The sequence below is a fragment of the Asterias amurensis genome, chromosome 13 (assembly GCF_032118995.1).
Source record: "Asterias amurensis chromosome 13, ASM3211899v1".
NCBI classification, from domain to species: Eukaryota; Metazoa; Echinodermata; class Asteroidea; order Forcipulatida; family Asteriidae; genus Asterias; species Asterias amurensis.
This window is the reverse complement of record NC_092660.1, coordinates 5660854-5685988: the sequence shown is the minus strand read 5'-3', so window position 1 is coordinate 5685988 and position 25135 is coordinate 5660854. Positions and strand designations below refer to the sequence as shown.

Below are 25135 nucleotides of genomic sequence, written 5' to 3'. Positions count from 1 at the left end.
TATTTAAGTTAACTTTTTCTTTGCTCAATGCTTGTTAGTAAAAAATAAAATCAATTTCTTCTTCGATTCGAAGCAATATTTAGGTATCGACTACACTCCATCGGAAGTTTTTCTAAATTTGCTTCGGTGTTAATTGAATTCAGCCGGTTCATTCAAAGTGCCTACTGGCTTCCTACTCAATCTCATATACCGCGAAACCAAATAGAAGTAAAAAGGAAAGAAAAAGAAGAAGTAGAAGAGAAAGTAGAGGAAGAAAAAAACAACAGCCCGGACAGGCGAGTACCCGATCGTCTTATTATTGATGGTGTGTAACCCAACCCTAACATCTTCATCAGTATTACGGCAACTTGTCCAGTATTCCATGTATTATGTTGATTTATCTACACTCTACCCACCTGTCATCAAACAGGGCGTGGTCTAAGGGCATTTTTCATCAAAAACAGTGACAGTTTACATAAAGATTAGTTCGACACTTAGCGAAATAAACAGGCTGGACTTGTGAAATAGCAAAAAATGAAGAAATGTATCAAAAGGCATATTTTGTGTAATCTACAATTATTGTTTTTTTGCTGGCGGGAAAAACGGTTGAGGCACGAAGCCATGAACCTGCAGACCTAGATTTGAAAGCCCCTTAAGCGCTTCTAATCCAGTTACACTTCTTGCTCGATGCGATTGTGATCTCAAATGCGGGTGTCAGTGGGTTTGGGGTTTTGCGTCGAGCAAACCAATTTCCATAGATGAGGAAAGGGCAAACCAGCCGTTTGTTTCGGCGGTACGCGGGTTGCTTAAGCGAAGATACAGGGTTGATCTTCACATCTGCAGCTGTCTTGTTTTGGGGAATAATATGACTCAATACTCGCCCGCATCAATGTTGCGAGAGGTAAATCATTGCTCGCAGTGGTCGGATTTTTCGGTGTGAGGAACAAGCATTTTGAGAAAATAAGGGGAAATAAATTCAAGCATTTTAGAGTGCAATTGGGTCGGATTGCGAGAGTGCGTGATTGGAACAGTTTAGTGAGGGGGTCGTGGTCTTTTAGCGCCGGCATTTATTGCCCGGTGGGTTTGCCATCGTAGTGTTATCATCTAACCTACTCTCATTTAAGACGATGGGTTGTCAAGATAAGTGTTAAAGGTGTGAGTGCATTCCGATTTTCCATTTCCACCCACTTGGGTATGTACCATGTCCCGAAATAGTTGGTCAGTTTTTTTTCTTTTAATAGAGTGGTGTCCTCTCATACTTCATACTTGAGAGATTGTCCCGGTTCGATTTCACATCCTACGGACGGATCTCGTCTAAGAATAGAGTGTTCATGTATCCCCATCACAACATGTGTTTTGCACGTCTGAGATCCTTCCCACACCTACAAATGACAATCATCCGCGGTGGGGACGTTCATCTTACTAGGGGTAAGGGGCTTTAAGGGGGTGCAAGGCGGGGGGAGGGGCGGTTGTGTGTGGGTAAGTCATTGTTTATCCGTAAGAATAATGTTTAAAAAGGGTTTACCGTTAGGGTTTAAGCAGATGGTGTGCAAACTAATTGCGTTTCAGGAAACTGAGTCTGAAAGTAGGTCTAATAGGAATGTTATTATCTGTATGGGGGTGGGGGTTATTTGGGGATAGCTATTTAACAAGAAAGATGAAACACGCAAGCCATGTTTCATTTTTCAAGAGCCGTTTCACGACGTTCTTTTACTCAGACACAATATATTGTGTGCTTGGCATGTAAGAGGGAGTAGAAACTATTCAAATATTAATCAAAATTTGAAAGCTTAAAAGCTTCCAAATATTCTTAAAAAAAAAAACAAAGCAGGAAATTTTCCGCAGAACAAATCAGACACATACTTTCTCCACTAAAAAGGAGACCGTGTTTCCCATGTGGAAAGTAAATCAGTGATGACTCTGTTTGAGAACTCAATTTAGTCTGCTAATTCCATTTTCCCCCGTAGAGATATCGAAAACCTTAAACAACATCTGAAATCCATCCGTCAATTTCGATCGTCATCTCCACAGTCTCCGCGTAGATGCAGGTATGGTTGTTTCCTTGACACTATCACTGGGGAAAACAAACGCGAACCTTTTCCTTTCTAAAGGCCCGGGTAATATCACACACCGGACAAATAGCATTTCAAAGACAACTCGACACCGTCAAGAGTTTGTTTTAATCAAATAAGCTTCATGTTGAAAAGTTAGAGAATGGTTTATTTCGATAGCGAGGATAAAAACATACCGACTTCTCAACATTTTACTCTTCTAGCTCATGTCACGGGATGACTGCTATTACACTATTTTGCGCCAACCTTTTTGTAAGTAAACGTCTCATAGTTCATGTTTCTGGATCATGGGACACAAATTTTAATTTAAGATTCGTGTCGAGGGAACAAAAGTTTCCTGTTGAGGGACTGCAATAGACTAAAAAGAGAGGGAAAGCAAGATTTGGTTGTGGCAACTAATAACAATAGTAAACTTATTGGCGTCCATGTTTTGGAACCTCAGTGAAGATATATTTTCATTTAAGTTTCTTGTCGAGGGACTGCAAGAGACCAAGGATTGTTGGAACTAATAATAGTAATAGTATTTTTGAACCATTTTTGTTGTAAGCACGACGCCTTACCGTCCATGTTTCTAGATCAGAGAACACACATTTTCAGTAAGTACCTTGGCGTGAGACTGCAAGAGACTAACAAGAAGGAAAACAAATGGGATGTGGCAACTTTTAACAATAGTATTTTTGAGCCACCTTTTAGTAAAGTAAAACGGCTTACCGCCATTGTTCTGGATCAGGGAACACATTTTTATTGAAGTTTCTTGTCGAGGGACCGTAAAGAGACGTTTTAAGTAACGGATAACCCTCCATGTGTCTAGATCAGGGACACAAATTCATTGCAGTTTCTGGTAGAGAGACTGCAAGAGATTAGAGAGAGGGACAAAGAGTGGGTAGTGGCAACTAGTATAACATAGCACAGCACCAACATACATACTGAGCCTGATATATATATCTTCATGCCATTATAGCTCAGATCATGACACCTTCCATGTTCACATTCCATGAACACGCCAATATAGAGAGCACGATCCTTCTCATACGGCCCATGCACTATGGATCGAACTCCCCCAGATCTCCGACAAGTCACTACTTATACCAACTTTAAAACCCATCTAAAAACTTGTGTTGTGCTTAAATCTATGTAACTCATTGTAGTCCCACTGCTTCTGCACCTCTCCTGCACCTGTACTGCGCGTGGAGTGTCTTTCAGACTGACATTACAAAGGGCCATACACCGTTATTAGTTGTGTGCCAGAAGACGGGACGCTGCTGGCAGACGCAAGGACATTTTTACATCACCTGTCACTCTGGGTTTTCTGCTTCTCATTTCGCTTCGGTCAGAACGGGTTTCGCCAACACATGTAATTGACATGGGTTTTACAGTGCAATAAAGCGTAGTGAGTTGTGATTGGATGCTGATGTGTTTTGACGGATGGCGAGAATACACGTTGTCCTGCATGTTGTCTCGCTTCAAAGTTTTAGAGCATGTTTTTTTAATTTTTTTTTTACTTACGACTTATACGTATAACTACCCTTTTTGTGAATTCGTGGTTAAGTCTTGGGCTCTGTCTGTCAGTTTTCACAAGTAAGCAACTGGTTAATTAAGTTGTCCAATTACTCTGCTTATGAATTTATTTAAAATCGCGTTTTCCTACACTTCTAAGACAAATACGCTGTAGAATCATTACATACAGTTTGAGTGATCAGGGCAAGGTTGCTTATTCGCTGGATTTTTTTACATCATAGACTGGTCCGCTGACTCAAACGAATTACCACATTGATTGACGCGTACACGAACGAGCCTTGGTCTATCATGTAAGAAATTTAAAATATATTAACACACCTGGCTCCACTGTGCAAATATTAATTGGCAAGCACCTAAAATAGCGAAAAAAACTTTCTAAACCGTCTGGAAGACGGTTATCATCGTCTGGAAGACGGTTATCTTTCGGTATAACGACTAGGAAGAGATGAGTACTGCAAGTAATGGCAGGGCTTTACTTTAACGTCCCAAATGGACTCTTGCGCTCAAAGCCAGGAGTAATCCGAAAGCGCACATTTTCCAAATGACCATCACAACCTGAGCTGCACACGCACTTGTTTCGAGCAACAAGTAGCAATCGTTTAGTCCCAATGCGTTATAACGAAACTTGAGAATCGTTTGTTGCAGCACAACGATTTATTCGGCTGTGAGAGTTCGCATTGATCAACGCACTTGATTATGCGGGGGAAGTTGTAACGAATTGCAGCCGGGAAATCTAAACTGCGACTTCATCGAAAACAGATGTTTTTGAAGCTATTTTGCGAGTCAGTATGTTGATTAGGAAAACATTTCTATTTGATTATTTGATTATTTATTCGCTGTTCTTCGGAACATGGGTTCCGGTGTGCGTCAAATCCGGGTAATTTTTGAGTCAATTTGACCCTTCTGTGTCAGACTGACTCAAAACCACTCAATTTCCATGGGAAAAAAAGACTGCATTATCCTTTGACTCAATATAGAGTAATTTTGACCCGTTTTCGGCGTCAGACCGAACCCCATTGGGTGACATCTTGTCAGTGAACGTTGTCATTTCAGATCATGGAATTCAAAAAGTGAAACCAAAGAGTAAAAACACCTTTTTTTATAAGGTTTAGAAGTAATAATTACTCTTAATTTTTAACCGAACTTACTTTTAGCGATGTAATAATTACAATGACCTGGACTTTCATGGCGGCCACGACGTCCATTGCCGTGTGGTCCTTCAAATGGCCGTGATGCCCCTTTGGCAATGAGATTATTATTACGGCTACTTTTGCCGTGTCCTTGCCCCACGTAGCCATATTTCACTTTTTGCTCCGTCGAAGAGGCCACTGCATATTAAACTATATTGAATATAATTACACCAATTCGCTAGTGACATCATAAAGCGATGGAGTACTTCGAATTATGGAGTACTTTGCGATTTATTGCACCGTGAAAGATTATCCAATGACTTCCGGCTTTGAATGAACAAAGTTGAAATCATAAAATGCACCAGGACAGATGCATCTCAAATCAAACCGATATGTGCATTTATATTCCTTCTTAATAATCGTCATAATCCATGTAAAAATATAGTTGTCATAATATTTATTATAATACTGAATATTATTATTATTGTTTTCATTGGTATTATCATTTTCTTCGTTTACCAATACAGATGCAGTCGTCAACAGTAGTTACCTTGGCAACGTGTCTGATCATCGCCACAATTGTAACAGAGTCAGGTATGCATTTCATTTCTTAAAAAGTTGTAAAGTCAATATTCTGATGGGAGAATTTAATTGACTGTTCTAAACCGAAGTGAGGAATCGGCACTTTGGTGTGACTTGTAACAATGCTTTAAGATGCACCACATGGAGGTGAAGTTTAAAAGGGACTTCAAGGTCAAATTCGTTGTTTTTGCTGTTTAAGCTTTACTCATTTTCCATATAAAATGTCCTTATACAACTGGAAATTATAATACAATTCTCTACCCCCTCACCTTTTAGGCACTGGGCAACTTAGATAGACCAGTATTGTCACTTGGTGTATCCCAACATGCACAAAATAGCACATCTGGGCAAAATTTGAACTCAATTGGTCGTCGAAGTTGCAAAAGAATAATGAAAGAAAAAACACTCTTGGTGCACAAATATGTGCTATCAGATGCCTAAGGTTTCAGGTCTGAAGTATTTAAACTTTTGAGTAACATATCAACTCTTTCTTAAAAACTACGTAACTTCAGAAGGAGCCGTTTCTCACAATGTTTTTATCAACAGCTCTCCATTGCTTGTTACCAAGTAAGTTTTTATGCTAACAATTATTTAACAATAACAATGGCGTCCTGTGCCTTTAAATTAAACTTAACTGTCACTTCAACTTGCTTAGTAACCCTCCTGTGGGCGGAAACGGACACCGTTAAAAAGCGGTACTTTATTGGGCAACTTAACAATATTGCATCCCGACACTCGGAAGACTGTCTTTCCTGCGCGATGTCCTCCCTCGCCCTTCTATTTATTTTCCCCGAAGGAGTTTTGCAATTCGAAACTTAATACCGCAGTAGTTATGTACGCTAAAATTTGAGAAAAAATCTGTAAGGCTGTCCACGCCTGGCGGAATTGAAATGCAGCAAACAATTAAAAATGCATTTTTTGTTAAATTTTAGAAAATAAAATATATTTCAAACCTTCTTAAGAAAAACAAAAAATTAATGAAACGATGAAAGTCCAATTAGAAATTAACGAAGTAACTAAGTGAAACAATACATAAACAATCTGGAGTCATTATGATTAACCCTTCTTTTACTTTCGTTTGAATACAACCTATACGTAGAGTTATAAAGTCACAGAGTTTGGCGTGGTTCGAACCGGGGTCCTAGAGGTTGAAAGTGGGGAAAGATAACGTTACGCCAGCACAACCACCCGACTGATGTAATGAAGGCCTTTCACAAATATTCAATTATCTGAGCCAGCAGACATACATAATGAGTATCTCTTTAAAAGTTGACTTTCATTTTTGAAGATCTGTGCAGCTGTTCTAGGTCACGTAGACAAACAGACCCGAGTTGAAAACCACACAAGAAACGGAGACACGAAAACATGCGAAAATGTTGATCTGCACAATTTGTTATTTACAAGAACCAAAACTCAAGGAAAAAACAAAAGATTTGTAGAGAAAGAAAGACAAGTCGAGAGAAGAAAAACCAAAGAGAAGAAAACAAATCTTGAAATCTCCTGGGAAATATTCTTCTTCACAAGGACACTTAAGTTTGTGCAGTGGCCTTCCGTATGCATCGCCACTCTTATCGGCTTAGCTTAGAGGAAACACAAAAATCAGCCTACAAGACGGGAAGCTTCTTAAGACCATCTGCGATTTCTTCCACCTTCTTCTTTAAGACGTTATTGTTCCTATAGCATCTTGCCTACGTCATACCTCTAATGACTGTTGGACACTGTGATGTAGAAGATGCGACAGAACAAATTGTAACCCTTTTTATTACTCACATTTTGTTTATTTAACTTTTTCTACATATTAACAAGTTCTCGCTTTTTTTGTGTGAGTATGTTCCAATACTACTCAAAAGATGAAAAAATGAGTACATTTATGTTTTATATGGGTTAAAACATAAGGATTTATAATAGCCCAAATCTTTCCGCTAAATTTTGCATTTCTTTTGCAATGATATCCCTTCAGAAAAACCCTCCTCTCTCACACTAATTCCCTTTATGTCAAAGATGTCCGCCTGAATTCATCCGAATAAGTTGATAAAAGTCTGTTCACATCATTTTGTAGAACCCTCAAAGCATTACTTCAAACTGCAGAACAAATCCACGTTGCACCAAAAGATCAGATTTTATTTCAATAGGAAAGTTGCTGATACTTTTTGCATAGTTTTATTTTGTTCAAAAACAGAAGAGTCTGAGTGTCTTAAACAACTTTAAACACACACCCTAAAAGGAGTGTAAAAAAAGACAGTATGGCTGTACACTTCTCAATCCCATATTTATTTCTCCGGATTAATATTGCAAAATCATTGCAATATATTGGGTGTTTGTACGTACCAAACTGAAAACAGAATCATTACGCTAATACGCTTCCTCCTATAGCAAAGTGTGGGAAGATTTTTGGCGGGAATGCGACCGGGATGATGTCGTCCGCGCCATTAAGGCAGCAAGGCAGGTGCGTTCTAAAACTGGCTCACTTATCAGATGGTTCCACTTGAAACAAAAGAAGGTTGACAAGCCTTCAGATAAGTCCCTAAACCGTTATATTGATGGTATATTAGATCATGGTACCGTCTGCACATAAGTATAAGGTCATTGGCGCAATTTGTTAGGGTTTTAAAAACATGCTTTTGCATAACTATTTCAGAGCTTCTGGTTATAAGGTTTGTTTTATGAAGAGTGGTCTTCGAAGCATTTTGTTTGGCCAAAAGTTTAACAGTCTCTTGTGTGGTTTTATTGTTTTATTTTTACGCATTTTTCATAATATGTTGACTTGGTCGGTATCTATTACTACTATTGTTACCATTAAGGCCTGTGTCATACGTTCAGTGACATCACCTTGTGCTTACACTAGCAGCAATTTTCTTTGCAAGCAAAACCAATAATGTAATGTTCCTATAAGCTTGACGTTAACGCGCACATTCTCAAAGATACCTATGTCATTAATATACTTTCAGGAGTATGACATTTCAGTTTAAAGCTATTGCATTGAAAGAGTATTGTGACGACGTACTAAAAAGTTGTTGTTTGTCATACAACATTTTTTTTGTGACGTCATGCTAATGCTCCAGGTTTCCAGTACGTCATTGTATACTTTTAGAAATGGGACATTTCAGTGCATAACGTTGCTGCAAGTAAATAGGGGGCCACACACATGGTGTTAACCCCAAACAAAATACATTGATTCCTTACATGCATCCTTCAATTACCATGTTTCTGATTTAGATAATTTTTGTTGACGACGTATTTCAATTGGTTCCCATCCTACATGTTTCTTTATTCCTATGCGAGGTAGTGTTACAACCCCTTTAAGATTCCCCCTGTGGTATATAGGTGCATACTAACAGCCTATTACGCTGGTAGAACGTGTCAGTTGGTATTTCACACGTAAACGTACGACGGATACACCGTATCGTATGGCACGCCGTTGGCCGACTATAAACCCTGACGGGGCAACAATGAAAAGTGCGTTCGCTTCATATAGCAGATGGGATATGTGGATACGGTAAGACGCCAAGTATCTGACCGGGGGGGGGGGCGGTTGACGAAAATGCAAGATAGATATTGGGAGATTGAGTGGGGAAGTAAACCGCATCTTAATCCTGGCCGTTATCAATTTTAGAAAGGACCATCTGCCTGTGATGAGTTAAGATTGTTTATTCACGAGGTGGCTTTCGTAAACTGACCGTATGTGCTGGTGTTGTTGTGTAGTGTTAATCCTTTTTATTGCTGCGTTATGATTTAATTTTGTAAAGCTCTTATTTGTCTCATTTACCCTCCTCCCACGTCATATTGAGTAGATTTTAAAATGAAAGTTTTTTTACCGCAATTTTTCTTGTCCTGTGAATAACAGAGACTTTATCTTCAATAGTGCAGGGATTTGGGTAAAGAGACAAACAATAGGACTACCCGTTATCAAGTTCGCAATGTTGCACTGATATCTAGGCCTACTCTTCTTCAGTGGTATTTCCCGAAAGTAAGACCATGCCCGAACCAAGCGGCTTAGGCTACGGCTATAAAAGCAGTACTGCTGCAACCAACGGCCATTACTCCAGCCATAGCCACAGTCGAAGCCGGACACGCTCTCGAATTATGCTTGTTGGACTGATGACGTCACCCGCGGTTGCTGTCTGCTGCCGCGATCGCCATTTTGTGTTTGAAATTATTGCGAGTTAAAGTTATGGTGTGCGTGTGATTGCCGCATCGCCTAAATAATGTGCACTGTCAGCACACGAGGACAACGACTCAAAAATGGCGCAAAGATGATTTGGGTCAGTAGACAGTCTTTACGGTAATTAGTCTTCCATAAACCCCATCCTGATAAAGAAACACCGTCGCCGATTTTCTAGTTTTATATTGCTCTTCATCGAAACACCGCCGCCGATTTTCTAGTTTTTTATTGCTCTTCATCATATACTTTTTGATATTAGTCACATTGTATCAAACCAACTTTAACATAGATGTGAAAACTTTATCAAAGATGATCACCGTTTTCTTTTAGAAAAAGCTACTGGAATTGGTGATTTTGTGCCGTCCATGTGTGCTTATGTCGCGGTTGAGGCAGTGGAAGTACTCAAATGTGATTTTGAACTGTTTTCAATTGGTGATTTTGGTTTTGACGGTATTTGAAAATTCTCCTTGTGGATTCATACCCCGGTGTGAACTATAATCAGTGAACTTTCACAGATTGAACTTGTCAATGTATTGCTTGTACTATTTTTCTTTGAGTAGGTATAGCTTACTTTGTTATTTATTTGTAAGCACCAATAGAAACAGAATAATCATATCGCCCGTGTCCTATTGAGATATCAAAAAGGTAATAGAATCAATCTTGTGAAATTGTAAGCGAACGAAAGGCCAAGGGCCCTTATTCTGTATATATCGCAACAAGAAACACGAATGTCACATTGATACAGAAAGCATTGCCGGAAGTAGCTAAGGAAGGCACAAGGACGTGTAGTCTTCACTTCAAGACGCCTCAAAGGTCACTTCAAAAGGTTATTGGAGACCTTCGTGTCATTTGTTGGAGCTGCATCAAGGTACGAGCGAGTCCAGACCGCATAGAGTCTACCCCTCTCACTCCAGCGATACTCAATCGGAAATCCTGCTGTGCGTTGTCTGAGGCTTTTACGAGTGAGTTCCATGTACCCTCTTAAGATCCTAAAAAGGCCAGGCGAATCTGACTCAGCAGGCTCACTACATTCTTGGCCAATAATTAGGTCGAAGCCTTCAACCAAACTAATTTTTTTAATTTCATTGTGTGTGTTGTAGCGATTTATTAAAATAATCCCAAGAAGAAAAGCAGTTGGCGTGCTTTTATCGTCCGTCAAAATCGCCCGCACGTTGCGTGTGTCAGTCCATCATTGAGACACCACACTGATTATTTTCCAATTTTTGCGCGCACTGACACAGACTGGGGATTTTTCCCGCAAAAAAAAAACCGGGGAAAGGCAAGAAATGAGACGTTTAATGCGTTTAAGCCCGGGGGATCTGGACTATTATGGAAAGTAATTTGTCACTTAGGGGTGATGATTAATAATGAAGACCCTGATGTATTTAGGGTGATGAAGAACAGTAAAATATAAGTATCCCCAGAGGGGAATATCAAATTGGATCTTCTTTTCTATCGACTTTTTTTTCTTTCTATTTTTCTACTTTCTTTTTTCCCGATTTGTTTGCCTCTGTTAAGAGTTGATCGGCGGCGAACGAGTTATATTTATGCGATAATATCACACAACAGAGTATAATAAATAGAAAGCAAAAGAAATTTGTAACACATATAGAAAAGGGAATTATAACGGGGGAAATTGAATCTTTTCACATGAAATTATTACTGTTTGTTTTGAAACTGTTCAGCGGCGTTTAAAGGCAGTGGACACGATTGGTAATTACTCAAAGTAGTTATTAGCATAAAACCTTACTTGGTAACGAGTAATGAGGAAAGGTTGATAGTATAAAACATTGTGAGAAACGGCTCCCTCTGAAGTGACGTAGTTTTCGAGAAAAAAAGTAATTTTCCATGAATTTGATTTCGAGACCTCTAGTTTAGAATTTGAGTTCTCGAAATCGAGCATCTGAAAGCACACAACTTTGTGTGACAAGTTTTTATTCTTCATAATTATCTCGCAACTCCGACGACCAATCCAGCTCAAATTTTCACAGGTTTGTTATTTTATGCATATGTTAAGATACACCAAGTGAGAAGACTGGTCTTTGACATTACCAATGCTGTCTAGTGTCTTTAAAGGAACACATTGCCTTGGATCGGACGAGTTGGTCTGTAAAAAGCGTTTGTAACCTTTTTTTTACAAAATGCATATGGTTGGAAAGATGTTTTATAGGTAGAATACAATGATCCACACAAGTTTGCCTCGAAAATGCGTGGTTTTCCTTTTACTGTGCGAACTAACAAGGTCGGCCATTTATATGGGAGTCAAATTTTTGACTCCCATAAATGGCCGACCGTGTTAGTCGACGAGGTAAAAAGAAAACCGTGCAATTTCGAGGCATGTTTGTGTGGATCATTGTATTCTACTTTTACAACATCTTTCTACCCATATGCATTTTATAAAATAACGGTTACAAACGTCTTCTAAAGACCAACTCGACCGATCCAAGGCAACGTGTTCCTTTAAGCAACACAAATGTTTAAAAAAAAATACATATAGGCCCGTTAATAAATAAATACACAATAGAATAAATAATGGTACTGCAAATTAAAAAATAATGAGATAGATATGAAGGTATAAAGTAAAAATTAGAAGAAGGGAAATAAATAATAACCATACTAAGTATTCGTGGTTTTTTAAAAGTTTTTTACAAGTAAATATTTGGCTCGATTAAAATCTTCTGCAGGAAATAATGCGGGGAATTTTCCAGATTTGCATTAATTGGGACAATAAAACGTCGATGTTTGATTAATCAGAAGGTGTTGGTAAATTAAAAACGGAAGAATTTTCCTGCGAAAATATCGACAACAGTGGATACAAATTTTGTTTCAGGAGCATGTACGATCGTAAACAACAAAGATGGTGGCCCTTCCGGGCGTTGCAGTCAGTCTATCCAGGTTCCCTAATTCTACTCCTCGGAAATTATGACATTCCGCTGACGTTAAAAATGCAAGTGTTCTTGACGTCGGCGCTACTGGCCCTCTTAGTGTCTTCATGCAATTATGATGTGCTGCGTTAATTCAACGGTCACATTGAAGTGCGATCTACGCTGGTTTGACCGAACCGCGTCCGGCGAACATTGCAGAGTCAATTTTGCCAAAAAACCACTAATTCGGAAGCACTGCTTCCGTTTGTGGTGTTCGAAGAGGAACACTTAAACTACTTCTCACCCCGCGGACGCTTTTGTTTTTGCATCTGTAATACATCTGGCCCCCAGCACGGTCATTTTAATAAATATATGAAAGTGATAAAAAGCTTGTAAACGGATGCCCCGAAACCATGCAGATAGTTACCTAGAAGTCAGTTGAATTGAAAAAGAAAGAAACCAAATTGCACTTAAAACAGATTTATACAAGGCGCGGGAGTTATATGCCTAAGTACTTTCTTGCATAATTTTCAACCAGCAATCATGCTATATAAAAACCGTCTTCCATTTCAAACAGTCGAATGCCATTTCTAATAAATGTTTTGGTATCTTGTGTAAAACCTTAAATAACAGTCATTTTCAGACCGTTTCGTTCTATCATTTTTTGTTTGTTAATACTTTTGTATAATGGGGACCTTGGGATGCAAGGTGGCAGCAGACTAGACCAAATACAAGAGGAACAAAAGGGGAAAAAATAATGTTGAAAACCATTTACAATATCCCATTAAAAATTTCCAATCCCAAGGGTCGATGAAATAGGAGGGGGGGGGGGGGCACCCCTCTAGTCAACTCTCACAAGTCATATGTTTTATTGCGTGTAATTCTATCGGGTGTAAGCACAGAAAGTCGCAGTAAAATAGCAAATCCTTGAAAATGGGCACAGGTTCCCCCAAAGTAATGATCGCCCACGTGCGAGTTATGTTCGCTCTTTTATCTAGAGAGACATGTGTCGTAAATGGTTGAACCTCATATTGATAACGCTGTCACACCCAATGTCACATTCCTCTCGTCATTTCACTGTAGTCAATATTGCATCTCGGAATCCCGGCTCAGCTCTGACTAGGGTTAACCCTAACCTTTTCATCACTTTCTATAGCTCCATATTAATGTTCACACTCGTAATAGTGAATGTCTCACGTGTGACAGAGGATGACAGTGCCACAATTGAAAGGCACTGGACGCCATTATTGGTACTTACTTAAAGTAAAGGTCAGCATACAAACTTTCTTGGTGAACGAGCAAAGGAGAGCTGATGAAAGTATAAAGCATTGTAAGAAATGGCTCCCTCTGAAGTTATAGTTTTGTAGGAAAAGGACGGTTCTCACTCGAATAGTAACAGACTTCAGCTGGAGCCTTTTATTATGCAACTGAAAGCACACAAAGAAATACAAAAAAAAAGATTTTTCTTTCATTTATTATCCTTGCAAATTCGATGACCAACTAAGACCAAGTATCAAAGGTTTGTTATTTGATGCATTTGTTGGAATACGCCAAGTGTATGAGAACACTGGTCTTTGACAAAACCAACGTGTCCAGTGCCTTTAAGCGAAATCATCATGTCTATGAAATTAGTCAATTTAACAAAAAATAAGTAAGCATTGTGGAATAAATTGTTGACGATGCAAAAGCATAACAACTGACTAAATGTAATAAAATAATTTGTATTATTTCTAAAGTGTAACACTTTGCTTTTTTCTTTATCCTCCTCCAGCCAGCGCATTAGCCTTCCAAGGTTCTCAAGACAGAGCGAAAAGATGTAAGTAAACCAACCTTTCCTCAACTCCATTCGAAACAAGACTTGTAAAATTTCCGACGTGGGCCATAATTACCATTTGTCGTTGGCTTCTTCTTCTCTCCCCACTGGAAAAAAAGCTTGCGAGATTGTCTTCGAACCACCCGGGGCTGCGTGTCAAACACAGACAGCATTTATAAATTTAACTACCTCTTCAGTAGATTGTATTAGCTCCCTACAGTCTTTCCCCCTCGTTACTACATATGTTTTTAGTTCCACGCAATTTATACATATGCTGGACTCCATTAAGAGAAGAAAAAAACACCAGATTGATAAAGTGTCGGTGTTCATCTCAGCTGATGTTCCTCGCTATCTTATTTGTGTTTGTGGGGTACCCGGGCCCTTTTTACTTTAGCGGCGTTATTTCACATTACGTTTTCGAAACTGCTGTTATCTAGTCAAGATAGCACACTAACACGATATGACAGGACACCTCGTGGCGATGTGTAACTTGAAACCCAGTACGTTACCATCATATCCAGGATTATATTTCAGTTTATATCATACAGTCAAGACGGCCTATTATATATTATTTTGGTTTGGTGGTAGAGGGGGTTATGGGGTTAGATCTCATTCATGAGTATAAACTTTTGTTACTTCAAGAAGGAGAATAATTCGGGCTGTAAATCAAGGCAATTTGGGGGTAAGATGGAGAGACTTGATTTGGGAATTTAAATCTTATCAAATACTCATTTTGATTTGGTTGTGCTCCAAAATGACACATAATTTGTACGAATACACAGTTTCGATTTCAGCTATCAACTAGTGGTGTTCAGTTAATGACAGGCGGGTCCGTGGATGACGACAGGTTTTTAAAAACAACGTATTGCTATTTCTTATGGGTAGGGTGGGTGGTGACCGATGTCCTAATGTTTACCTAGTTCTGAGCATGCGCAATATCAGAGAATAAAGGATTAACCAAGCAAGTTTGCTGCCACCTAGCGTCTCCAAAAGTCCTCCAATCCCAAAGATTTAAGATCTTATAATGCGCAAATAATATTCATCTGTAGAAAGCGAAAGGCACGAGAGCAATTTAAACAAAAAAGTTATAATTATCATTACGAACACATGGAAATTGGCATAAATACGTTTTGCATGCGGAACAATTGGCTCAACAGGTGTAAGATATAGGGACACAAAATTAAATGTCAATAAATCATTTTAACCCGCAACTTTTTTTTTCGTTTCACAGTGTTCTGGGTGGACAAAAAGAGTGTGAATGAAGGTAAGATGATCGATTCTACAGGAGCTAACTTTAATGGGTGGGGCGAGGGAGAGTCACGGTGGAACACTATAGATAACCAAAATTTGACAGTGTACATGTATCACTGCACTTTGTATAACTTAAAGGCACTGAACACTATGGTAACTGTCAAAGACCAGTATTCTCACTTGGTGTATCTCAACATTATGCATTAAAAAAAATATGTAAAAAAATAAAAAACGTGAAAATTTTATTAAGAAAGTGCAATTTTTCTCAAAAACGTTGTACTTTAAAGATGGAGCCATTTCTCACGATCTTTTTATATTATCTAAAGCTCTCCATTGGTCTTTGCCAAGTTACTTTTAATACAAACACATATTTTGAGTGATTACAAACAGTGCCTTTAAACGCGATAACTTGTGGCGTAACTTGTACCAGACTTTGTAGTTTGTGCCATAAGAATAACTACCCAGCGATTGCCTAAAGAGATAGTTACGACCGATAACCCAATTTATCTAAAGGCTACTTTTACTGCCATTAAAAGCAACCAGTTTACCTGCGAGCGTTTAATGAATTTTGATGTTTTCAAGACCTCTCTTTAGTTAGCTCCTTGCAATTCCGAGAAAACCCCGAATGATGTTTGTAATAGTAAGACAGGTAGTGGGTGGGATTTTTCCTGTGTTGATACAAGCAAGGAATTGAGCACTTAGTCAGAATGTGTCATAAGAAAGATATTTGGCGATGGGGCCAACAAATAATATTTGTCACTGGAACAATAATAATGCTGTAGTTTAACAAGCAATATAGCAGCCATTTTGAAAATCTTGAAAAAATAATGCTCGTTGTTCTACCTGCGTGTTTTCCTTTAAAATTCGAATCTGTGATGGCCCTCTATAACCAAATAATATCTTTCTCATGACAAACTCAGAGTGTGTCCCAAATTACATGCTTGTTCTCCAACTTGGTGCCATTTCTATGCATGCTTGCTTACTGACTGTGCTAAGTTCCATGTTTGTACCATCAAAACTACACAATATTCTCCCTGCTTCCCCCGCTCGTTGTGAGAAACGGTTCCCTCTGAAGTAAACGTAGTTAATTTCTCCCTCAAATATAAAAGGACTTCAGACCTGAAACCTTTTATCGGCATCTGAAACCAAAGTTGCGCAACAAAAGTGTTTTGTTCTTTCGTTATTCTCTTGCAACTTCGATGATCAATATTGAGTCCAAATTTTCACAGATTTGTTATTTTATGCATATGATGGGATACACCAAGTGAGAATACTGGTCTTTGACAACTACAAAAGGTGTCCAGGGGTGGATTTCACAAAGGTAGTCCTAACTTAGGGCTAGTCCTAGGCAATGCTAAGAGATAAGACTGGTCCTAAGTTAGGATGAGTTACTGGTCCTAACTTAGGACTGGTCCTATCTCTTAGCATTGCCTAGGACTAGTCCTAAGTTAGGACTACCTTAAGAAATCCACCCCAGTGCCTTTAAGAACGAAACTGTTTTTAGTTGTTAGGTGCCTATTATCAACCCCGATTCTAAAGCATTAATTTATGACTTTCTGTGTAAAAACCAAGGTGCATGGACACGCACTGGGATACCACGGCTAGATTTGAATAAACGATTTTTTTGCACATGGTGTCGAATTCGGAGCCACATTGAAATTCCGATGCATGGTCGTTTGAAATCTGATGTGCGCGTCGTATCAAAATACGCCTCCTCGTTTAACTTTGAATAATATTCCCGTCTAATTTTTGGTGAATTTCATGGAGCAATAACATAAATCTAGAATATATTTCATAACCCATTTTTTTCTTATATTTTCTATACACTTTCATTATATTGATTCTGGTTTCGAAGCCAAGGACTCTCAGAAAAGCGTTCCTATAATCACTAAAGCCAAGAGGTATATTTTACATAAGGTGCCATAATTTATAAGTGCATTTTATATTGAGAACCCAACGGAGAGAAGACAAGGAAGAAAATTTCTGTTTTCGATGTGGATGGGAAGGCTTGATTCCAGAAAACACGCAATACCGGGGACTGTGTAGACCCAAATCATATAGTGTCAGCGGTGGGATTAAAACCGAGGTCCTAGAGGTCGAAGGTGAGGGAAGATACCACATGCCAACCCGACCAACCTTCACAAATTTTAAATCGCTGCTAATCTTTTCTATACTCAAATTGCTAACACATGGAGGAAAACACATGATTTTCATTCTGCAAGTTGAATATACCATGTCATAATAGGCCTATAAGTACAAATTTTCCAAAGATCGATTTTTTTCTTTTCTGAAATACCGAAATGCTTTATTTTGTATCTTCGTAATTCTTACAGAGCTCTTTACATCGACTTGCCACAATGAAATAATAAATTAAAGACACTGGCAACGTTGGTAATTGTCAAAGACCAGTCATCTCACTTGGTGTATCTCAACATTCTCAAAAGGCTTCAAGCCTGAAATATTTTATTATTTGAGTTTAAAATTATCTCTCTAAAAAACCACGTTACTTCAGAGGGAGCCGTTTCTCACATGTTTATTTATACTATCAAAAGCTCTCCAATGCGCTTTACCAAGTAAATTTTATGCTAACAGTTATTTTGAGCAATGGTCAATAGTGTTCAGTGCCTTTAAAACAAATGCAAACATTGTCTAAAGTGTAGGTACTCAATTAAACCTTCCCATTCTCCATGTAACCCAATCCTTGGGCTATGCAAACCAGATTACGCTGTCCGGGATAATAATAATAATATACCTACCTTCCTAGTTGACAAACTGTGGAAATTTCATTACTTTAAACTAGGCGTGCGTTGTGTTGCATTGATCCCTAAATCGGCACAAACGAAGCTATGGAGGCTCACCATGGCCCAATGTCATGGCTCTGCTTACCGCCGAATTCTACGCTTACGATCACGATTCCCCGTTTACTTGCAAGCGCCAAATTTCTGCGCTAGCCTTGTAAGTGTAATGCACGCGCAGAAGCCAAAATTCGCCGCTAACCCGTGAAATACGCTTGCCGTAAGCACATAATTCCCTGCTTCCGTAAGCGCCGATTCTGTGCTTGCGGTAAGCAGAGCCATGAAATTGGGCCCATGTGTGTTGGGGAGTTATGATAACTATATAAATCATTTTGTGTCGTCATTTCACAGATACAACAGTTTGCGTCAGAGCTTCTTCAGCGGACGATATAGCTGGTAGGTTTAAAAGTCATTTTTTTGTTGAACAAACTCGTTTTTCTCAATAAATCAAATAGACCTTATGCACATGACGTCATTTCAGTAGGGCGCTCTCACCTAGAGGTCAAAAGGAGGTTGTTCATTGGCCAATCCTGTGCGCCGCGCGTACAAATCTGTGCGTTTCGATTGTTTCGTCACCGTTTTTCCACTAAGATGGCCGCTGGATGACGTCAATGCATTGGTCTATTGGCCCAACCTTGACCAATCGATTCGGATCCTACAGGCATGACCCAATTAAGTCCACGGACTTGGTATCAGATTGACCCATTTTGGGTCATTTGTGCGCATATTCCGGGTCAGTGACCCTGAAATGGGTCAGGCAGGCCCCTGAGACCCAATTCAACTCAAGTCAGATCAATAAGACGTTTATTCCATAACCGGATTCATTCGAACCGGTTGTAACTAGCCAATTCAAAGCTCTTCCAATGTGCTTTGCATTAAAACAAAACAGCAGTCACCGAGAAAAATAGAAATACATTATTGTTAAAAAATAGCATGTAAAGCACGTTCCTAAAAGAGAGACGCAGAGCTCTCGAACAGCCGATCACGTGCCACATTCCCTATTTCGAATTCCAAACCACAAACCATCACCCTAAACACGCGAATAGATATTGTCGGAGAGAAAAGGGAAGAAAAACTCGTTGGTGTAATTTCCAATTGAGCACTCCACTCGTGTGTCCTCCCTGACCGCATCAGGGTCCGGGGCCACCCATTCTTAAAAAAACAGTCCCTCTTGCCATCAAGGACTGTGGGAGTCAAGATGGGTCTTAATGGAGCGAAACATGCTACGCCCCCCACCCCCCGTCCCATCGTTACTTCAGGTCGTGTGCCAGTTTAACTGGAATAACCACTTGACACACTAGAAGAGGAAGGGTTAGGGATCAGGAAGGGCAAGTAGGAATTGATGTATTCTTGGAGAAAAGAGGAAAGACAAACTTCCCTCTGCATACAGCAGATATTTTTTTCTATGGCTCTGCTGCATGGTGAGGGGGGCATTGCCTTTCGATTCAAAAATAGCTCAACTCTCGGTGTCAAATACAAATCACGTAGGGTAGCCTTACTGTTATTACAGAGTAAAACATGGCCCCGTGTGGCTTGTCGTGGCTGGGCAATGCAAATGCTGAGCGCTGGTGTATTATGATCAGCAGAGTGGGGTTTGAGTCCTAGCCCGGGGCCCAATTTTAAAGAGCTGCTTTCCTGCTTAAGCAGAAAATAATACTTAGCAAACAGGACACCAGCCATAAATTGTACAGGTGACACCGTATTTTGGCTGGGAACCTTATGCTGGTAAACATTGTTGTGTTGAGCTGGTATTTCTGATCAGCAGAGTGAGGACTCGAGTCCTGGGCCCAACTTCAGAGCTGCTTAAGCAGAAAATATTGCTCAAACTTTGTTGTTGCTTTGCAAAAATGAGCAGGACAAAAAAAAAGTGACATGGTATTTTGACTGGTTCCTGGTATAAGGCACTGTTCTTAAAGGAACACGTTGCCTTGGATCGGACGAGTAGGTCTATTAAAAGGGTTTGTAGCCGTTTTTTTTTTTAAATTCATATGGTGGGTGGAAAGAAGTTTTAAAAGTAGAATACAATGATCCACACATATTTGCCTCGAAATTTCGTGGTTTCCTTTTACTGTGCGAACTAACACGGTCGTCCATTTATGGGAGTCAAAAATTTGACCCCCATAAAAGGCCGACCGTGTTAGTCGACGAGGTAAAAGGAAAACCGTGCAACTTAGAGGCATGTTTGTGTGGATCATTGTATTCTACTTTTAAAACATCTTCTACCCATATGCACTTTATAACAAACGGTTACAAATGCTTTTCAAAGACCAACTCGACCGATCCAAGGCAACGTGTTCCTTTTAAGCTACGTTATGTGCTGGAGCAGCTCTCTAAGATATTGAGGCCTGATCATAGCTTGATGTATTTTTTTTATTTTTTTTTGCGAAAGATACTTTGCCATAATTGCTAGTCCTTCGGATGACTTTAATCCGTAGGTCCCGTTCACAAGGATCAGTAGTGCATTTTTAGAGAACACAATCTTGGACTATTCTTGATCCTGTTTGGCTGTTCAGCGTTTCGTTTGCAAACTTAAAAATAAACTCCTGAAAACTGCGAGTTTGATTTTTTTTTTTTCACAATGTACATTGACTGATTTATTCATGCTTAACTCATTCATCTTGTTAATTATTCTTGCATTCTTTTATTCTTGTGTTCATTTATTTATCAGAGTGTTTCATCACGGAGTGCATTAAACATCAGATCAACTGCGAGATGATTTGCGGAAGTGACAGCGAACCGTGCCATTCTCTTTGCAAAGCCAAGAAGTCCGATTGCGCCATCAACTGCCTAGAAAGGAACCAACAATCCATGAGCCAATGAGGACAGCCGACCTATCAGCAGATGGCTACAAAGTGAACAGGCTGTACAATTCTGACCAATAAAAATCCTCGACCCACTAAAACCTCAATGTCTTGACCTGACCTTTGACCGGAAAATGATTTTTCCTTCCATTGTTTTTTCCGGGTGGGTTGGAAACAAATCTTCTTGTTTTTGTTATTGTTGAATCCACACTGATATTAATTTATCAATCCTTGAACGAACTTGATTTCTTTCTTTTTTGAAAATGTTGTTGTTTAATCAAACGGTTTATAAAACAACACATCAAGAAGGAGATAACACAATAATTAAATATCTACGAATAAGCAACATAGTTTTAATTACTTTAAAATACTAGTTTCTTTGATTTAACAACACGTTTTAAAGGGAATGCTAACTATCTGACCGAATCAGAATCAATTACAAAATGTTCAGAAGTTTATATACAGACTTGAATATAAAAAAAATGTGTATTTTTTTTCTCCACGTAAAATCCTCGTGGATTTATGTTTGAAGAAGACTCGTCTAATTTTCAAACAATATTGATATAAACATTTATTGTAAATATAATTGTTGAATAATGCACAGGAAAAGTCAACATTGTGAAAGTAAGGCAGTTTTTAAGTGATTGTTATGCAAATAAGACAGGAGTAGTACACACCGGAATTAAACAACTTGGTTCCTAGATTCACATTTTAGAAGCTTGTGTTGAAAATAGCGCCGCCAACAGACAGAGAGAGTAGAAACCAAAAAGACAAAAAGCGGGTCAGAGTTCTTAAAAATTATTATGTATTAAAACATATCCAAGAGGTTGAAGTGAAGCATCATTAGACCTTATGCACATGACGTCACTTGAGAAGGGCGCCATCTCGCGTAGAGATTAAAATGAGGTTCTTGTTAATATTGACATGCACAAGTCCTCACGCTATTGTTTCACCATCGGTTTACCTCTAAAGATGGCGGTTGGATGACGTCAGTGCATCAGGTCTATTGATATGATATTACTAAAATATCAACCATTGATTGTCGGTTTAAAACAATGAAAAAATCCAGCATATTTTTTTGCCGGAAACACAAGATATTGTTAAATAAAGCTTTAATGCTATGCCAAAGAAACGTATACGCCAAACACTTTCATAATTGAGTCCCTGCAGCACCTTGTTTGCAAACCATAACGGGTGATGATACCATCATGGCCGCCTGGAGGCGCCCTGCAAAAAGACATTGAAAAAGAAACATCTACACAACCGTCTCAAATTGTTGGGGGAAAAACTCATCGACCAACGCATTTTTTTAAGCACCCTACTTTTTTGCACTATTTAAATAAGCTTACATACACGTTGCATGTACTATGAACATTGTTGTCAGTTGTTTTTGAGACAGGTTAACTAAACGCAAACTATTGGGATTAACAGAGGGTGTACATTGGATGCAACATTGAAGACTAGGTCGCCATTTTAAAACTCTAATCAGCAGGGGCACAATTACAACTGTGCTAATAATCGGGAAGTATATCTCCAGTAAATATTATTTACACGTACAGTTGAGTGGTAAAAATAATGGCGACTCAACGTGGCTTCACTTAGTTGGTGATCTTGGTAACCCCTCCACTAATTGTCGGTATGGGGTTGTGATTATTACACTGTAATTACTGTTAATTATTTAATGATAGACTTATTTAATTAGGCCTATACATCAAATCAAAACATACTTGCTGGATTTTGTCAATCATAGACGAGAACTTATGGCAAAACTCGGTCAGATAAACAGATTACTTGTTCGATCACAATCTAAGTTGACCAGTGGCGTTTCCATACCACAATACCCACATTTAGTAAACGGCCAAAATGACATTCCTTTCCGTAAAGCCATGAATTGAAAGCATTTTCGGCTCCCTCACAATAGTGGAATACCTGTTCATTACGTAACTTGCCTCTTTTAAAAATGTGCAAGTTGTCTCACGAGTCAATTTGTATAACAATTGGAGGCAATCATTTTGCACTACACGCCATTGCACAAGAAATATTTTCAGCCAGAGTCTTGAAACTGGAAATGTGGATGTTATTTTCTTCTTGGAGAGTGCATGGGACTGGTTTGCCTGTAAATAACCCGTGTGGGGTAGATGCTCACTTTTAGTAGAGTTGCGTTGAAGGTAAAAATGTAAAAGTAGACACTTATTTGCACAATTTATTTATGACTATAGATTTGAATAAAATGTACTGTTATTCTCAATTACATTATTGACAATGTAAACAGAATCTGACCATTTTCGTGTTCACTGTGTGGGAACACCTCTCTGTTATTCAAATTAACATTCATTTCTAAATTAATTAATACCACTAATTAACTGAGCTCCTCGTGTGAGTAATTGCTCAATTTTAAGGGAGGATACATTACGTACTTCCTTTGATTTGCGAAATAAAAATGAGACCTATTGTTGAAAAAGTAAAAAAAACAAAAACAATTTGCCTTCGAGGTTGATGTCAGTTTAAAATCGTAGTTGATTCCCCCTGTTTTACATCAGTTACTTAAATTAAATACGAATCGTAAATAATATTGTGTTTTACAATAAAATTATGCTGTAGCTATTCAAAATGATATAACGTTTCACTGCAGTATTTTTGTTATGATTTTGTTGTTAATATATAATAAATAAATAAAATTGTTTTATACACTGCAGAATGTGGGGTGTTGAAATTCAAACCAATGGCGTTTTCACAATACATACATAAGATTAAAAATGTACACATTGTCGAAAAATACTATGTAAGAATCGCCAGTAACTGGTGTTGTTTTAACACACTTTGTTGTAAAATTTTATTCTTTTGACAACACCCATTTTATCCATTTTAACACACCAGTTTCTGCAGTGCCAACTGCAACAAATGCACAGAGTCAATTTAATACACACCCTTGTGTGGAGTTCATAAAACAAACAAAAATCATCTTCAGATGACTAGTTATGTTGTCAAAGCTAGCAGCAAGAGGCAGTAACTGACGAACAGTAAACAATGATATAATGGAGTGGGTCATATTCCCTGGTATCCTCTACTGGAGCATTCCACTTATCTAAGGGGGGTGGGTGAGGCAATGTTTTAATCGACCCCTTGTGGCAGCATGTCACCAAAAGTAGAGTCTATAGCAGGCGATGATAAGACAAGCTGCAAACTAGACGGCTTGATTATTTCTATACTCGTCAAGCGAGAAAGTTATACCGGTGTAATTGGAGTTTTTGTTCCCATTTGCTACCTGCACGGTGTCCCAGACAAATAATGTTCGGTAGAGATTATTTCCATAAATAAATGGAAACATGGGCTGAAGGAGGATGCATGAATCAAAAGAGGGCGCGATCACGTTATACAGGTTCCCGTATAAGGGGGCACCTCAAATTAATGCATCCCTGAGGAGACATCTTTTATTTTTTCCATAGTCCCTGTACTTAAGATTTTCCCATAGACTTTGTACACAAAAATGCTTGTTGAGCAAACACTCTCTGGTCTCTAGGGTATAGAATATGGAGTCCTTTTATTTTCCACTTTTTGTTTGTCCTTGGTCGGTAGCTCGTGGGCTGCAGCAGAAGCTCTTCATTATTGTGTTAAAAAGAAGAGGGTGCAGATTTGGTATGAAAAGGTGTCGCTCAGTATAATATTATGATAACAAGTAATAACAATAATTAACCTTTCTTGTATTAAACATGTCCCTAAGCGCTATAGAAAAACACAACAGAATACAAATACAAGATGTACAGTACTGGCCTGGGTGACATTTCAGGCTTCGCGTAAATTTAAAGGCATGTGGACACTATTGGTAATCACTCAAAATTATTATTAGCCTAAAACCTTACTTGATGCCCAGTAATGGGGAGAGGTTGGTGGCATAAAACATTGTGAGAAATGGCTCCCTCTGAAGTGCCATAGTTTTTGAGAGAGAAGTAATTTTCTACGAATTTGATTTCGAGACCTCAAGTTTAGAACTTGAGGTCTCGAAATCAACTATCTAAACGTACACAACTTCGTGTGACAAGGGTATTTTTTCTTTCATTATTATCTCGGAAGTTCGATGACCGATTGAGCTCAAATTTTCACAAGTTTGTTATTTTATGCATATGTTGAGATACAACAAGTGAGAAGACTGGTCTTTGACAATTACCAA

General features: G+C 38.7%; 1 protein-coding gene across 2 annotated transcripts in view; it reads left to right on the top strand.

Moving 5' to 3' along the window:
- The window catches only part of LOC139945706 (uncharacterized), a 47222-nt gene extending 23660 nt beyond the window's left edge, over positions 1–23562 (top strand). For both annotated transcript variants that reach the window (XM_071943052.1, XM_071943051.1), the window contains 5 exons: positions 5227–5293; positions 14079–14123; positions 15352–15384; positions 18518–18562; positions 20835–23562. In XM_071943052.1, the coding sequence (XP_071799153.1) occupies positions 5227–5293; positions 14079–14123; positions 15352–15384; positions 18518–18562; positions 20835–20986 (342 nt within the window). In that variant the 3' untranslated portion in view covers positions 20987–23562. The remainder of the gene's footprint in view (positions 1–5226; positions 5294–14078; positions 14124–15351; positions 15385–18517; positions 18563–20834) is intronic.
- The last annotated feature ends 1573 nt before the right edge of the window (positions 23563–25135 follow it).